This window comes from Bos taurus, chromosome 4 (assembly GCF_002263795.3).
Source record: "Bos taurus isolate L1 Dominette 01449 registration number 42190680 breed Hereford chromosome 4, ARS-UCD2.0, whole genome shotgun sequence".
NCBI lineage: Eukaryota > Metazoa > Chordata > Mammalia > Artiodactyla > Bovidae > Bos > Bos taurus.
Window position 1 is genome coordinate 112,608,950 of NC_037331.1, and position 15,947 is coordinate 112,624,896.

Consider the following 15,947-nt stretch of genomic DNA (forward strand, 5'->3'; position numbering starts at 1 on the left):
CTATTCCAGTACTCTTGCCTGGAAAATCCCATGGACAGGGGAACCTGGTAGGCTACAGTCCATGGGGTCGCAAAGGACACGACTGAGTGACTTCACTTTCACTTTCACTTGAGTAGGATAGGTGTTAGCTCTTCTCTAAATTCTTGGTAGAATTCAGCTGTGAAGCCATCTGGACCTGGGCTTTTGTTTGCTGGAAGATTTCTGATTACAGTTTCAATTTCTGTGCTTGTGATGGGTCTGTTAAGATTTTCTATTTTTTCCTGGTTCAGTTTTGGAAAGTTGTACTTTTCTAAGAATTTGTCCATTTTATTGGCATATAATTGCTGATAGTAGTATCTTATGATCCTTTGTATTTCTGTGTTGTCTGTTGTGATCTCTCCATTTTCATTTCTAATTTTATTGATTTGATTTTTCTCCCTTTGTTTCTTGATGAGTCTGGCTAATGGTTTGTCAATTTTATTTATCCTCTCAAAGAACCAGCCTTTAGCTTTGTTGATTTTTGCTATGGTCTCTTTTGTTTCTTTTGCATTTATTTCTGCCCTAATTTTTAAGGTTTCTTTCCTTCTACTAACCCTGGGGTTCTTCATTTCTTCTTTTTCTAGTTGCTTTAGGTGTAGAGTCTGGTTATTTGTTTGACTTTTTTCTTGTTTCTTGAGGTAAGCCTGTATTGCTATGAACCTTCCCCTTAGCACTGCTTTTACAGTGTCCCATAGGTTTTGGGTTGTTTTCATTTTCATTTGTTTCTATGCATATTTTGATTTCTTTTTTGATTTCTTCTGTGATTTGTTGGTTATTCAGCAGCATGTTGTTCAGCCTCCATATGTTGGAATTTTTAATAGTTTTTCTCCTGTAATTGAGATCTAATCTTACTACATTGTGGTCAGAAAAGATGCTTGGAATGATTTCAATTTTCTTGAATTTATCAAGGCTAGATTTATGGCCCAGGATGTGATCTATCCTGGAGAAGGTTCCATGTGCGCTTGAGAAAAAGGTGAAATTCATTGTTTTGGGGTGAAATGTCCTATAGATATCAATTAGGTCTAACTGGTCTATTGTATCATTTAAAGTTTGTGTTTCCTTGTTAATTTTCTGTTGAGTTGATCTATCCATAGGTGTGAGTGGGGTATTAAAGTCTCCCACTATTATTGTGTTATTGTTAATTTCCCCTTTCATACTTGTTAGCATTTGTCTTACGTATTGTGGTGCTCCTATGTTGGGTGCATATATATTGAAAATTGTTATATCTTCTTCTTGGATTGATTCTTTGATCATTATATAGTGTCCTTCTTTGTCTCTTTACACAGCCTTTGTTTTAAAGTCTATTTTATCTGATATGAGTATTGCTACTCCTGCTTTCTTTTGGTCTCTATTTGCTTGGAATATCTTTTTCCAGCCCTTCACTTTCAGTCTGTATGTGTCCCCTGTTTTGAGGTGGGTCTCTTGTGAGGCCACCATCACCTTAATACCAAAACCTGACAAAGATGCCACAAAAAAGAAAACTACAGGCCAATATCACTGATGAACATAGATGCAAAAATCCTTAACAAAATTCTAGCAATCAGAATCCAACAACACATTGAAAAGATCATACACCATGACCAAGTGTGCTTTATCCCAGGGATGCAAGGATTCTTCAATATCTGCAAATCAATCAATGTAATACACCACATTAACAAATTGAAAAATAAAAGCCATATGATTATCTCAATAGATGCAGAGAAAGCCTTTGATGAAAGTCAACATTCATTTATGATAAAAACTCTCCAGAAAGCAGGAACAGAAGGAACATACCTCAACATAATAAAAGCTATATATGACAAACCCACAGCAAACATTATCCTCAATGGTGAAAAATTGAAAGCATTTCCCCTAAAGTCAGGAACAAGACAAGGGTGCCCACTCTCACCACTACTATTCAACATAGTTTTGGAAGTTTTGGCCACAGCAATCAGATCAGAAAAAGAAATAAAAGGAATCCAAATTGGAAAAGAAGAAGTAAAACTCTCACTGTTTGCAGATGACATGATCCTCTACATAGAAAACCCTAAAGACTCCACCAGAAAATTACTAGAACTAATCAGTGAATATAGTAAAGTTGCAGGATATAAAATCAACACACAGAAATCCCTCGCATTCCTATACACTAATAATGAGAAAACAGACAGAGAAATTAAAGAAACAATTTCATTCACCATTGCAATGAAAAGAATAAAATAGTTAGGAATAATTCTACCTAAAGAAACTAAAGACCTATATATAGAAAACTATAAAACACTGGTGAAAGAAATCAAAGAGGACACTAATAGATGGAGAAATATACCATGTTCATGGATCGGAAGAATCAATATAGTGAAAATGAGTATACTACCCAAAGCAATCTATTGACTCAATGCAATCTCTATCAAGCTACCAACGGTATTTTTCACAGAGCTAGAACAAATAATTTCACAATTTGTATGGAAATACAAAAAATCTTGAATAGCCAAAGCAATCTTGAGAAAGAATTAAACTGGAGGAATCAACCTGCCTGACTTCAGGCTCTACTACAAAGCCACAGTCATCAAGACAGTATGGTACTGGCACAAAGACAGAAATATAGATCAATGGAACAAAATAGAAAGCCCAGAGATAAATCCACGCACATATGGACACCTTATTTTGACAAAGGAGGCAAGAATATACAATGGAGAAAAGACAATCTCTTTAACAAGTGGTGTTGGGAAAACTGGTCAACCACTTGTAAAAGAATGAAACTAGAACACTTTCTAACCCCATACACAAAAATAAACTCAAAATGGATTAAAGATCTAAACGTAAGACCAGAAACTATAAAACTCCTAGAGGAGAACACAGGCAAAACACTCTCCGACATAAATCACAGCAGGATCCTCTATAACCCACCTCCCAGAATACTGAAAATAAAAGCAAAAATAAACAAATGGGACCTAATTAAAATTAAAAGATTCTGCACAACAAAGGAAACTATAAGCAAGGTGAAAAGACAACCTTCAGAATGGGAGAAAATAACAGCAAATGAAGCAACCTACAAACAACTAATCTCAAAAATATACAAGCAACTCTTGCAGCTCAATTCCAGAAAAATAAACGAACCAATAAAAAAATGGGCCAAAGGACTAAACAGACATTTCTCCAAAGGAGACATACAGATGGCTAACAAACACATGAAAAGATCCTCAACATCACTCATTATCAGAGAAATGAAAATCAAAACCACAATGAGGTACCATTTCACACCAGTCAGAATGGTTGCGATCCAAAAGCCTACAAGCAATAAATGCTGGAGAGGGTGTGGAGAAAAGGCAACCCTCTTACACTGTTGGTGGGAATGCAAACTAGTACAGCCACTATGGAGAACAGTGTGGAGATTCCTTAAAAAACTGGAATAGAACTGCCTTATGATCCAGAAATCCCACTACTGGGCATACACACTGAGGAAACCAGAATTGAAAGAGACACGTGTACCCCAATGTTCATTGCAGCACTGTTTATAATAGCCAGGACATGGAAGCAACCTAGATGTCCACCAGCAGATGAATGGATAAGAAAGCAGTGGTACATATACACAATGGAATATTACTCAGCCATTAAAAAGAATACATTTGAATCAGTTGTAATGAGGTGGATTAAACTGGAGCCTCTAATGCATATATATGGAATTTAGAAAGATGGTAATGATAACCCTGTATGCGAGACAGCAAAAGAGACATAGATGTATAGAACAGTCTTTTGGACTCTGTGGGAGAGGGAGAGGGTAGGATGATTTGGGAGAATGGCATTAAAACATGTATAATATCATATATGAAATGAATCACCAGTCCAGGTTCGATGCATGATACAGGATGCTTGGGGCTGGTGCACTGGGATGACCCAGAGGGATGGTATGGGGAGGGAGGTGGGAGGGGGGTTCAGGATGGGGAACACATGTATACCTGTGGCAGATTTATGCTGATGTATGGCAAAACCAATACAATATTGTAAAGTAAAAATAAAATAAAATAAAACAACTGGAATTACAAGACCTGGATAGGAAGGAGGTGGGAACCCAAGAAAAGGACCAGGAAGAGGAGTTAGTCACTTGCTGCGTGCGCCCATCCTTCAGGGCTCCCTCTAGAGGTGTCTTCAACCTGTGAACCTCCCTTGACTTTTCCTAGATTTTGGGATCCACTCGCAGTGCCCTCTGCGCTGGCCCTAGCCCCACAATCCTCCTGTTTTCTGTAAGCTCTGTGAGGGCAGAGGGGCCTGTCTGTCTTGCTTACTATTGTTGCCCATGCCTAGTGCAGGACTTGGCACAAAGCAGTTCACTTCAGTCATGTCTGATTCTTTGCAACCCCATGGACTGCAGCACACCAGGCTTCCCTGTCCATCACCAACTTCCAGAGCTTGCTCAAACTCACGTCCACTGAGTTGGTGATGCCATCCAACCTTCTCATCCTCTAGCACAATGTTGGCACCCAGTAAATATTTGCTAGGGTTATTCTGAAACCTTTGTGCTAAGTTGCTTCTTTGTGACCCTATAGACTGTAGCCCCACAGGCTCCTCTCTCCATGGGATTCTCCAGGCAAGAAAACTGGAGTGGGTTGCCATTTCCTCCTCCAGGGGAATCTTTCCTAGACAAGAATTGAACCCATGTCTCATGTCTCCTGCATTGGCAGGCAGATTCTTTACCACTAGTGCTACCTTGCTGATCGTGACATTAGAATTGGAAAAAAGCCTCAGCCCTCATCAATATCAACAATCTTATTAAAATGAGAAAGCAGAGACCCAGGAAAATGAAGGGCTCTGGTCCAAGTCCTAAACAGACTGAGGAAAGGTCAAGTGTAAGACTTCTCACTCCAAGTTCAACACATTTCCCCCATCATCCTACCCCTCCGGGTCACTCAGCTCTCCTGTTGGCCTCGGCTAGGGCAGCTCAGCTAGAGATGTCTGAATCAAGACGACATCATAAAGAGAACTTACAGGAACCTTCATCTGTCACTCACGTCCTTCCCCCTGCTGCCAGGCAGAGTGGCAGGTGGGGCTGCTGTTCTGAGATCCCCCTGGGAAAGCTGCAAACCCAGGCAGAGCCCTGGAGCTCCAGAGCCTTCGGTGGCACCCTGTCTCCATGGGAACGGCCAGGGGCACCCTGCTTCCTCTCTTTGTCTTCCCTACGGTTTAGCCTTCGATCCCTGGCATGAGAAATGTATACCGATGCTTCTTCCTTGTCAGATTTGAGCTAAGGTCAGGGAGCAAGAGAGCAATTCAGCAATTAGCTGTATCATATTTTGATTTGAGAAAGCCCATTATTGGCAGCTGGCTAAATTGAACTCACCCAGATAGGGTGGGAAGGAGTGTGTGTGTGTGGACTAAGGTAGAAAAGGGTGGGTGAGAAAAGTCAGGGGTTCCATCCCCAACTCATTCCACAGCCCCAGAACCTTTGGATTGTAATTTTAATGAAACTTTCAGTACACAGATCGCCATTCTTTCCCTGCTCCTGTAGAGGTTCCTGACTCAGTCCTCGGTCGGGAGTGGTCCAGGAAACATCATCTTTCCCACGGGGTCTCTTAGTGGGAGATTTCCAAGGACTCAGGCCTAAACTGTTCCCATCAAGGGTTTACTCTTAGCCCTGTCTCAGACACAGAAGGCCAAAGCCAGGTATCCTTTCCAGACTTTTCCCCAGCAGGATGGAGAAGAGAGGAAAACGGCCACGGGCAATCCAAGCCACGGTGTTCAGGAGATGTCCGGCATGGGTCTCTGGAACCAGGGAGCAAAAGAAGGGAAAGGCCGGGTCCGGCCTAGAACGAAGCTCAGAAGAAGAGCGCGGGTGCGGTCACGTCGGTGGACGTGGGCCAGGCTGGGCTCGAGAGGTCAGATCCGGAGGCCGGGTGGGCGGCTCCTCCATGGATGCGCTGATGTCGCACCAGGTGGGTCTTGCGGCTGAAGCTCTTGCCGCACTGCGGGCAGGGGAAGGGGCGGGAGCCGGTGTGCACCGCCTGGTGGCGGACCAGGTTGGTCTTGGAGCTGAAGCTGCGGGCGCACACGGCGCAGGCGTGGGGCCGACTGCCCGTGTGCACCGCCTGGTGGCGACCCAGGTGCGACTTGCGGCTGAAGCGGCGGCCGCACTGCGCGCAGGCGAAAGGCCTGGCGCCGCTGTGGGCCCTGGAGTGGGCCACCAGGTTGGGCCGCGAGCCAAAGCGGCGGCCACACTGAGCGCAGGCGAAGGGCCGCTCGCCCGTGTGCACCCGCCGGTGTCGCGCCAGGTGCTGCCCGTGGGCGAAGCTGCGCCCGCACTCGGGGCAGAGGAAGGACCGCTCGCCGCCCGGAGTGCCCGGGAGCGCCGGAGTGCCTCGGGGCGCGCAGGCCAAGGGCTCGGGGGCCGCGGGGTCTACAGGGGCGCCCAGCGCGCACTCGTCGCACCCGAAAGGGCGCTCCTCGCCGCTGTGCAGGCGCTGGTGCGTGGTGAGGTTCTTCTTCCAGCCGAAGCTCAGGCCGCAGTGGGAGCAGGAGAAAGGCTTGGGTCCGGGAGGGGAGGCGGTGGGGGACGAGGCAGAGGACGTGGGCGAGGCCGGCGCGCCGGGAGAGGGCGGGGTGCGGCCGGCCGCCGCGTGCACCCTCTGGTGCCGCACCAAGTGCTGCTTGTGCGTGAAGCTGCGGGCGCACTGCGCGCACTTGTAGGGCCTCTCGCCCGTGTGGATGCGCTGGTGGCGGATCAGGTGCGTCTTTTTGCGAAAGCGCTTCTCGCACTCGGGGCAGGGGAAGGGCCGCTCGCCCGTGTGCGTCTTCTGGTGCGAGCCCAGGTGGATCTTCTGGCTGAAGCGCTTGCCGCACTCGGCGCACGGGTAGGGCCGCTCGCCCGTGTGCGTGCGCAGGTGGCGGGTCAGGTGCGCCTTCTTGCTGAAGCGCTTGTCGCACTCGGAGCAGGGGAAGGGCCGCTCGCCGCGGTGGCTGCGTTGGTGCAGCAGCAGGTGCGCGCGCTGCGTGAAGCTGCGGCCGCAGTCGGGGCAGGCGCACGGGCCCTCGCCGCGGTGCAGCCGCTGGTGTAGCCGCAGGGTCAGCTGGTCCCGGAACCGGCGCTCGCACTCCCCGCAGCCGTAGGGCTTCTCCGAGGCGGTCGGGACCCACCCGGCCAGCGCGAGCCCACCCAGTGTCCCTGGGGCCCCCGACTCCAGCTTATACGCGGCGGCCAGAGACCCCAGGTCAGGCGGGGGAAAGGGGCTGGGGCGTAATGCCAGATGCTGGGGCCATTCCGCCTCCTTGTGGGCCTCCCGATCCTCCTCCTCCTCCTCTACCTTCACCTTCCGAATCATCCACTCGTCCCCTGAAAGGACAAAACAAGGCGAGTCTGTTAAACCCCACGTTTGTGGCTCAGCTGGTAAAGAATGCGCCCGTCCTCAATGCAGGACACCTGGGTTCAATTCCTGGGTTGGGAAGATTCCCTGAAGAAGGGAAAGGCTACCCACTCCAGTATTCTATCCTGGAGAATTCCATGGACCGTATAGTTCATGGGCGTCGCAAAGAATGGACTGACTGACTTTCACCTGATCTGTTTGTTTGCCAATAGGACCACCACTTCCTGAAGTCCCTAAGCCTAGCTCCTGCTCCTTCCACTGAAAAGTTCCTGGAAATGTCCAAATCGGAGGACCACCCTAAGTCCTCCTCCCAGGCTCTCCAAGCCAGGGGGTGCTTTCCCCTTGGCTTGCCTGCCTCCTTAAGGAGACCCTGCCGCTATGGTGGGCACCCCTTACCCTCAGGGTTCAGTCTTCAGCTTTCACTCTGAGGGGTCAGAGGCCCATGCGAAGGGGGGCCACCCCCATCTTGCTGTCCAGCCCACTCCTTTCTGGAACCACAGTCTCCCATCTGCAGATGAGCAACTCCCCTTTGTGCCCTGTGAATCCACTGCAGCTCAGCAGGCTTATCAGCAAACACCCCACCTTCCTGGATCTACTCCACTGCCCTCAGGAGAAGGTCTTCCACATCCTCCTGTGGGCTGATCTTGACACTCACCTTGTTTCTGTGATATTTGCTCAGTTGTGTCCGACTCTTTGCGACCCAGGGGACTGTATAGCCCGCCAGGCCCCTCTGTCTGTGGGATTCTCCAGACAAGAATACTGGACTGGGTTGCCATTCCCTTCTCCAGGGGATCTTCTAACTCCTTGCCACTGACCAGAGACCTTTGCATTCCTCCCTGTGGTTTCTCAAAGGCTTTCCCCCTGCTCCTACTCCCTTCATGTCTAGGGCCAGGTGGGAAATCCCGGTTTAAGAAGAGGATTGAGTTTACAGGACATGGGGAACCAATGGATGGTGCCAACCTCTGGAGACACAGGGAAGGCCCTCTGGGGGAAGCAGGTTTGATACAGGTTCCCCTGGTGCTCTGCCCTTCTTGGGCACTGAGATGACCCAGCCAAGAGGAAGGATTTCAGGACCCAGACTGGGAGGGTCCATTTGGGTTTTTCTCTGCCACTAAGCAGCAGTGTGACCACGGTTGAGTCACTTAATCTCTTTGAATTGAGTTTTCTTTGAGTTGAGTTTGTTAGCTTGCTTAGGCGTAAGCAATGGACCGGTTCATGGTGCCTAAATCTTGTGCCATGTCCTAATCTCCTGGGGAACCTTTTAAGTGCATCTAGGGGACCCAGGCCCATGAATGTTTCCTTTCTTTCGAGCTCCCAAAGTGATTCTGGTTTCAGAGCCTTGGAACCAGCTGATTGGACTTCCTGTCTGGCTCTAAAAGTCTGTAATAAATAGCATGGGGCTTGAACTATCACAATTAGATTTCCTTCCAGTTTCTTTTACCCATCCATCCATTTCAAACAGCTCTTTATCATACTGCGCTATCACTTTCATTTTCTTTGTGCAACTTTGCTACCAAAGAACCATCAATAGCTCTCCATTATTTAGAGTATAAAGTCTGCTCTAGCTGCATCTGAGACTCACCCCAACCCAGTCCAACTCTCTCAATACTCCAAGGCATAAACCCCTCACTTCAGGCAAGCTGGTCTCCTATAACCCCAGTTATTAATATGTCAACTTGCCTACTTCTAAGTCAGCCAAGGATGTCTTCCCATCCTCCAGCCTCATCCAAGTTGAAGTCTACACCTCTCTCAACATGGAGCACAAACCAACAAAAGCTTTGACAAATCCAACACATGAGGGTCTCATATAAACACGGTTGACTCTTCTACACTTCCTTGTGATGTGGCTTTATCGTTATTTGTTCTTTTCTTTCTTTCTTCTAGCTCATATTGGTGTCAGATTTCAGTCTCTGGAGGGCAGACAGCTTGAGGATTGCCATCATGTACTGAGAGCCAACTGGAGATGAGGCACTGTGTGTACACTCTCACAAACCTTCACCCAAACCCCTGTGCAGAAGTTACCCTTCCTCCTTGTGAACAAACTGAGGCTCCTGTAGCCTATCCAAGATCACTCAGCTATAAACACGTGGAGCAGGGATTCGAACCCAGGACCACATCACTCTACAGCCCATCTCTTTCTGCTCTACCTAAAACAGCTTAGCCCGAGTGGGCACCAAATAAGCCCTTGTGGAATAGGTGACATCACTCAGGCAAGAGGTGATAAGGCTGGTGGTGATGGAAGGAAGTGATGGGTAGGGTTATGGAGAGAGAACCAACTGTTTGATCACCGTGGATATGGGGGAGATGCATCAAGTACAACAGTTCATCTGGGTAGCACCAAGGTCAGTGGAGATTTGGGGGAGGGAGCAGGTCTGGGGATGACAATGAAAAGGTTGATCGACACTGACACCACGTGTCTTCGTGGGAATCATGATTCAAGCTGTCAACAAGTGTGAACATCGACTGGGGGAGAGAGAATGGAAAGGTAAGACTTCCGGAAGACGTGGAAGTTGAGAGCGTATTTCTCTTTGGTGACTAGCCTCTCTGATTCCTGTTGTCTGTGGATGCAGAATTCCTGCTGGGTGCTGAAGCTCTACAGCAGAAAGGTGGCAGGGCCTGATTCATCTTGGGTTGGAAGGCCCTGGGGTGGCTTTCTTTTTACACGATGCCTGCACACCCCTGTTCCCTCCGCCTGGCCCCCTGGTAGGATGGACTGCTGGGAAGACTCACCTGGGCAGGAGCCCGTGGGCTCAGGCTTGCGTGGTGCACACACCTGGTCTTCTCTGCAGGGAGTTTCAGCTTGTTCCGTGCGGGCACCTTTCTCCGGCCTGGGGGCCTCGCGCCCTGGCAGAGAACAGGCTACCTCAAGGATGCTGCAGACACCAGAGATGGAGAGAGGTCCCCCCTGTTGCCAGGAGGCAGGGGCTTCTGAAACCCCGGCTCCAGCCCCACAGGCAGGACTGGTCCCATATCAAACCTGCAGGGGCTGAATTCCCAGCTGCCCCAGGCCATGCAGGTTGCAAGAGCCACAAGTGTGAGGGGCTTCAAACATGTAAGTGTAAGAGAGTGGAAGCAAGAATGGTCCCTGTCCTGAGGCTTCCAAGAGGCCCTAGGAGGAGAGATGGGGAACTTCCTAGCTACCAGATGGGCCCCAGTTTCCAGGCAAATCACTGGAGAAGATGGGAAAGTCAGAAGGCCAGGTCCACGCCCGCTTTAGGCTTCTTTTCCCTGTATCTGCTTAGCCACCTCTTTCAATCTTACTTTCCCAATGAGGCCGACTCTCACACCTCTATTCAATCCTCCTGCCTGCCCCACCCGCAAAGCCTCTTCCAACCCAGGTTATAAGTGCATTTATTCCTACATTTGTTGTCTGCTAGTCCTCTGTCCTCACTAGGATTAAGCTCCTGGAAGGCAGGTATCTTTTGTCTCCTTGGTCACTGAGGTATCCCTGGTATCTAGAATAGCGTGGGGCACTTAGTAGGTGCTCAATAAATACTTGACGAAGGAAGGAGGACTCCGTCCTGAGCCAGCTTCCATGGTCCCCACTTACCTGAGCTTGTACCCAGCACTCTCTGTTCCTGGGGAGGAGACATCCGCTCCTGGGCATCGTGGGACTGTTCCCCAGGCTCACTTTGGGGGGTCATCTCCGGCTGTCCCACAGAGAGTCCTATTACAGGCAAAAGGATGGGTGCAAGTCAAGCATGTCGTACAGAAGAGGTGATCCAAGACGGTTGCTCTTCCCTGTCCCAGCCCAAAAGAGTTTTCCCTGGGCGTTAAGGAAAGCGAGGTCTCTAACCATCACGGACAAGGGACAACCAGCTTCCCCAGCAGCCTGACCAAATATCAACCTTAGCTGCTTTACATCAAATCAAGGACAGAGATGAATAGATTTAGAGACAGAATAGATTTAACTATCCTGGTGTTCTGTTAGTACTAGCACAACCTCCAGCATGGACCAGGCAGGCATTCTTTGTGATGAAACCAGAAAGGATGCTGCCCTAAAGGCCCCCAGGGTCTCAGGGGTATCAGGGTCGCAGCCTCCTGGGGATGCTCTACCGTCTGAATTAGGGAAGCAGCAGGCCTGGTAACAGTTCATGAGGTTCTCATGGCAAGTATACTGGGGTGGTTTGCCATTCCCTCCTCCAGTGGATCATGTTTTGTCAGAACTCTCCATTTTGACCCATCCGTCTTGGGTGGCCCTGCAGGGCATGGCTAATAGCTTCATTGTGTTATGCAAGCCCCTTTGCCACGACAAGGCAGTGATCCGTGAAGAGCCATCTCTGATGCAATGGACATGAACTTGGGCAAACTTCCGGGAGATGGTGAGGGACAGGGAGGCCTGGTGTGCTGCAGTCCATGGGGTTGCAAAGAGTCAGATTCGACTGGGCGACTGAACAACAACAGGCATGGTATGCCCTTGAAGCTTCCTACTCCCCTGCCCCCCACCCAAGTTCCTCCAGTTCTGTCGGCTCACCCAGGGAGCTGAGGGCCTCCAAGGTCTCTCTCATGGCAACCCAGGGTGACTCCTCCTGGGGATCTGGCCACGGACCCTAAGGAGAACATACATCCTTGTTCAGATTCTCCTCTGCAGCTTCTACCTGGGCCCTGGCTCTGCCCAACCTCTTCCCATCAGCTAGCCCCAGGGGCTCCGAAAGGGATGTCCTCAGGGACGGTGAGGGAGTTGAGGGACCGTGGATTTCAGAAAGCAGATGCCTTTGAAGGTGAGGAAAAGGGCTGAAGCCATTTCTACAAGCTAAGCTCGGGGTCAGCGCTGGAAATCAGCTTCTCACCCCCACCTGCACGTCACTGGGGTCCAGTACCAGCGCATCAGCGCTGCCCACCACCACCCCCTCCTCCCCAGGGCCCTTGCCTGGGGGTGTCAGGAATCAACCGACTCTCTGGGAAGAGGGTGGAGGGTGGGAGACCTGCGGTGAGGAGCAGGGAATTTCGTCTCCTTGGCCCTCCAGCTGTCATCGCAGGAGCTGGTGAAACAGGAGCCAGCCTGGGGTGGGGGTGGGGGGCGGGCCGGAGGTATCACTGCTTGGGGCCACGAGTTGGGGAGGCCGTCGGAGGAGGGTCCTCCCCGAAGGCAGGAAAGAGCTCTTGACAGCATTACCCCAGAACCCGACCTCAAGACCATCGCCCCTCCCCCGCGGGGCTTTCCGAGGCCCGGACACCCGACCCTCAAAGCCCCCAAGGCGGCTCCGGCTCCTGCGGGTCCCCTGCCCATCCCCCAGCAGACTCCCCTCCCCACCCCCACCCCACCCCCGACAGCCTCCCTGGCAGCCGTCCCTGCACCCCTCCCCTCTCCCTCGCCCTCCGCCTTCCGCCCTCTCTCCCCAAGGGAGCTGGCTGGCTCCCCAGCTCCGCCCCCGGCCCCGCCCCTGCCCACAGCCCGCCGGCTCCACCCCTCCCGGCCCCGCTCTGGTCTGCGCTGCACTGCCACCGCCCCCTGACCCTCCGCCGGGGCAGCCTCCGCGGCGGCGGACCCCTCCCCCTCCCCCTCCCGGGGTCCGGGGCCGCCTCCCCCGCCGCTCCGGGCTCTCCCTGCTCGTCCCCCGCCTCCTCACCCCTCCCGACTGCACACTCCCTCCCTTCCTTCCCCCTCCTCTTTTCCTTCCTCCCCTCCCCGGCCCTCTCCTCCCCCACCCCGGCTTCCCTTCTCCTCTCCTCTCTTCACCTCGGTTCCCTCCCCCTCCGAGGCCCCGTCTCCCTTCCCCCTCCGCCTCCCCGGCAGCCTCTCGCTTCCCTTCCCTCCCGAGTCCCACTCCCCAGAACGGCCCCCGCCCCTTTCCCGTCCGCTTTCCGAGCCCCCGCCCCGCCGCCTCCTTCTCTAGCCGCCCCCCACCCAAACCTCGGGGTCTGCGGCTGGGCCGCTCACTCTGGCCCCCGTGCCCGGCCGTGCGCCCCCCTCCCCAGCCTCCCAGCTCACCTCCGCTCCCGCTCGGTGGCCCCCTGCCCCATTTTTTTGCTCCCCGCCGACTTCTCAAGTTTCCCTCCCCTAGCCCAGGGACCCCTTTCGCCTCCCCGCCCCCCGCGCCCGCGTGGCCCCCGCCCCGGCCCCTCCGCCCGGATCTCGCTCTCGCCGCTCCGGGCTCCCGGGCTCACCTGTCAGCGCCCTTCTCGCGCCCCTCCCGAACGCCGGGTCCCCGCGCCTCCCCTTCCTCGCCTTCCCCCGGGCCCCCTCCCCTGAGCCCTCCCCCTCCTTTCCTTGAGGGCCTCCCACCCGTCCCCCTCTCTGGACCCCCACGCGGCCCCCGGTCCCCGGCGCCAGCCCAGCCCTCCGGGTCGGTCTCTCCGCTCTCCGCGGAACCCTGACCTCCCCCACCCCAGCCAGGCCCTCCTCTTCCCCCGTCCCAACACCCAGCTCTCCCCCAGCCCCCGCCCCTCCTGTGCCCTCGGGGCCCCCCTTTCCCAGCCGCTCCCCCCACCCCGCGCTCTCGGCGCCCGCACCCCGGGGGCTGTCACCTGCGCGGCGCGGGCGGCGGCTGTGGGTGCGGCGGGAACCGGCCCCGACCCGGCCCCGACCCGGCCCCGACCCGGGCGCCCGGTTCTCCTGCTCCCCCTCGCGGGCTCTGCAGCTCGGGTGCGGACGGCCCCAGAGACTTGACAGACTGACAGCCCCGAAACTTTGCGGGGAGGGGGAGAGGAGAAGACGCAGAGGGAGAGGGAGCAGGGGAGCTGCGGGGGAGGAGGGGAGAGGGGAGGCGGGTCAGGGACCGGGTGCCCTGGGGGAGGAGGGGGTGCCCAGCGGGGTCCCGGCGGGCAGGTGACGGTCTGGACCAACGACGGCCCGCGGTCGGTGCCGGAAAGTGGGAACGCAGGAGCGGGGAGGGGAGGGGAAGGGAAGGGAAGGGAAGGGAAGGGGTGGGGGAGAGGGATGGGGGAGGGGAGGAGGGAGGGGAGGACGGGCACTCGGGCGGCGAGGGAGGGCGCTGGCAGGCGTGGAGGGAGGAGCCCGGGGAAGGTGGCGCGCGGGGCGTCGGGGGGTGGGGTGGGGGAGGAGGTGAGGAGTTGGGGGGAGAGGAGGGGGGCCTGCTCGGGGGAGGGGAGCTAGCGTCTGGGCTGCGGTCTTTGAATCGCGAGGCCCCGCCAGGAGTGTGTGTGCGTTCGCTGCGTTCCGGCGGCATTGGGGATGGAGTCCCCCGACTGTCGGTCGGTGGGGTCTGTCTGGCAGGCTCCGGCCCTGTCCAGCTCTCCAGCGGATCCCGCTCGGACCCACCCCGACTCGTACCCGCTCCCCCTCCCCCCACCCCATGGTCCTCGGGGCCTCGAGGTGAGCCCGAAGGAGACCAGGCGTGGGCCCCGGTGCCTGCGAAGAACTTGACCTTCGGAGTGGAAATGGGGGTCAGGGCTTCCAACTAGGTCACCTGGGACAAGGCAGGGCTGGTAGGGGGAGGAGGTTCAGGGGTGTGGCCGGAGTCGCTTGGTGTGAAGGCCTGAAGAAGCCAGGGCATCATCCAGGGGAGCCTCTGCCTCCCGGGGGCGGGGCGGGGGGGGGGCGGGTACTCCCCTGGGCGTGATGGGCCGGAGCCTCCTGGCCGGCTGGAGGGATGCCCTCAACCCTCAGAGGACCCCGCCCTGGGCTGTGATGTTTCTCTAAAGCCTTGCCACTGGGACACCACCCCAGTCCCTGAAAGCTCCCCATATCCCATCCTCCTCCATCCAAACTGTGGGCTGGTTCTTCCAGGCCTCCCTCCCTAACCTCCTTCTCCAGTCTCTTCAGGTTCCCTAGAGCAGGGCATGGGGAGGGAGGTTGGCTCTTGGAGCAAAGAGCAGGCTCCCCTGACTGTACCCCCCCATCACTCGGAGGGGATCCTAGGGGACAGAGAGGCACGGTGAGCCACAGGGCCACACCAGTGTTTCTTGATGTCTAGGATGATGGAGACAGGGACAGGGTACCTGGAGGAGCGCAGGGTTCCTCGGGGTCAGCTGTGAAGGGCCCTTCTACCTTCCCTTCTGGATGCGCTGCTTCAGCCAGCAGGGCCGGGCCTGCTCTCTAGACTGCAGGATGGCCCTGGGAACAGAGCACACGGCCCGTGTGCCTGTGCAAGGCCAGAGCACCCGCGTGAGTCCTTGTAACACCTGCAGCAGAGTGTGAGGGCGTGAGGTGCCGGAGGGTGTGTCCAGGTATGCATGTGTGAAAGCTGGGGACAGCTGGGTGTCCAGGTCCTGACCTGGGACCTTTCCAGAGACCCCATCCAGGAGCTCCTGGAGAGATTCACTGCATTCCCTTTTGGCCCAGAAGAATGCCTGGCACGGCTCTGGTTCCTGACAGCCACCTCCTCCTCCCACCACCACACACACACACCCCCACAGGTGCAGTGATTGTGGGGGATGTTTGGAGTCAGGCACATCAGGCTTGGGGGCTGGAGGGTTATGGGATACCAGGCCCAAGGCACTTTCTGGCCTGGGTGTCCTGGGAGCTGGTAACCGGTAACCAGGATGTAACCAGGATCCCCCTGGGGACCAGTAACCAGGATGTAACCAGGATTCCCCTGGGGAGCGAGCTGCTGCTGGCTTCTAACCGGATGCTCCAGATTATTCCATCCGGTTGCCTGGCCCCCAGGGCTGGGAGAGCTGTCTCCAGGGCCCCTCTGC

At 54.3% G+C, this 15,947-nt stretch overlaps 1 protein-coding gene across 6 annotated transcripts; it reads right to left on the reverse strand.

The window, feature by feature from the left end:
- Positions 1-3,490: 3,490 nt before the first annotated feature.
- ZNF467 (zinc finger protein 467) lies at positions 3,491-14,177 on the reverse strand. 6 transcript variants are annotated; one of them, XM_003586025.6, is made up of 5 exons: positions 13,815-14,170; positions 11,821-11,896; positions 10,897-11,013; positions 10,077-10,190; positions 3,491-7,315 (listed from the first exon to the last, which is right to left on the reverse strand). In XM_003586025.6, exons 2-5 carry the CDS (start codon positions 11,852-11,854, stop codon positions 5,805-5,807), a joined length of 1,776 nt encoding a protein of 591 aa, XP_003586073.2. In that variant the 5' UTR covers positions 11,855-11,896; positions 13,815-14,170; the 3' UTR covers positions 3,491-5,804. The 6 variants fall into 6 exon arrangements, with proteins under 6 accessions (XP_003586073.2, XP_010802966.2, XP_010802968.2 ...); XM_010804664.4 differs by lacking the exon at positions 13,815-14,170 and adding an exon at positions 12,272-12,546; XM_010804666.4 differs by lacking the exon at positions 11,821-11,896 and having other exon boundaries at positions 10,077-10,251; positions 13,815-14,177.
- Positions 14,178-15,947: the final 1,770 nt, after the last annotated feature.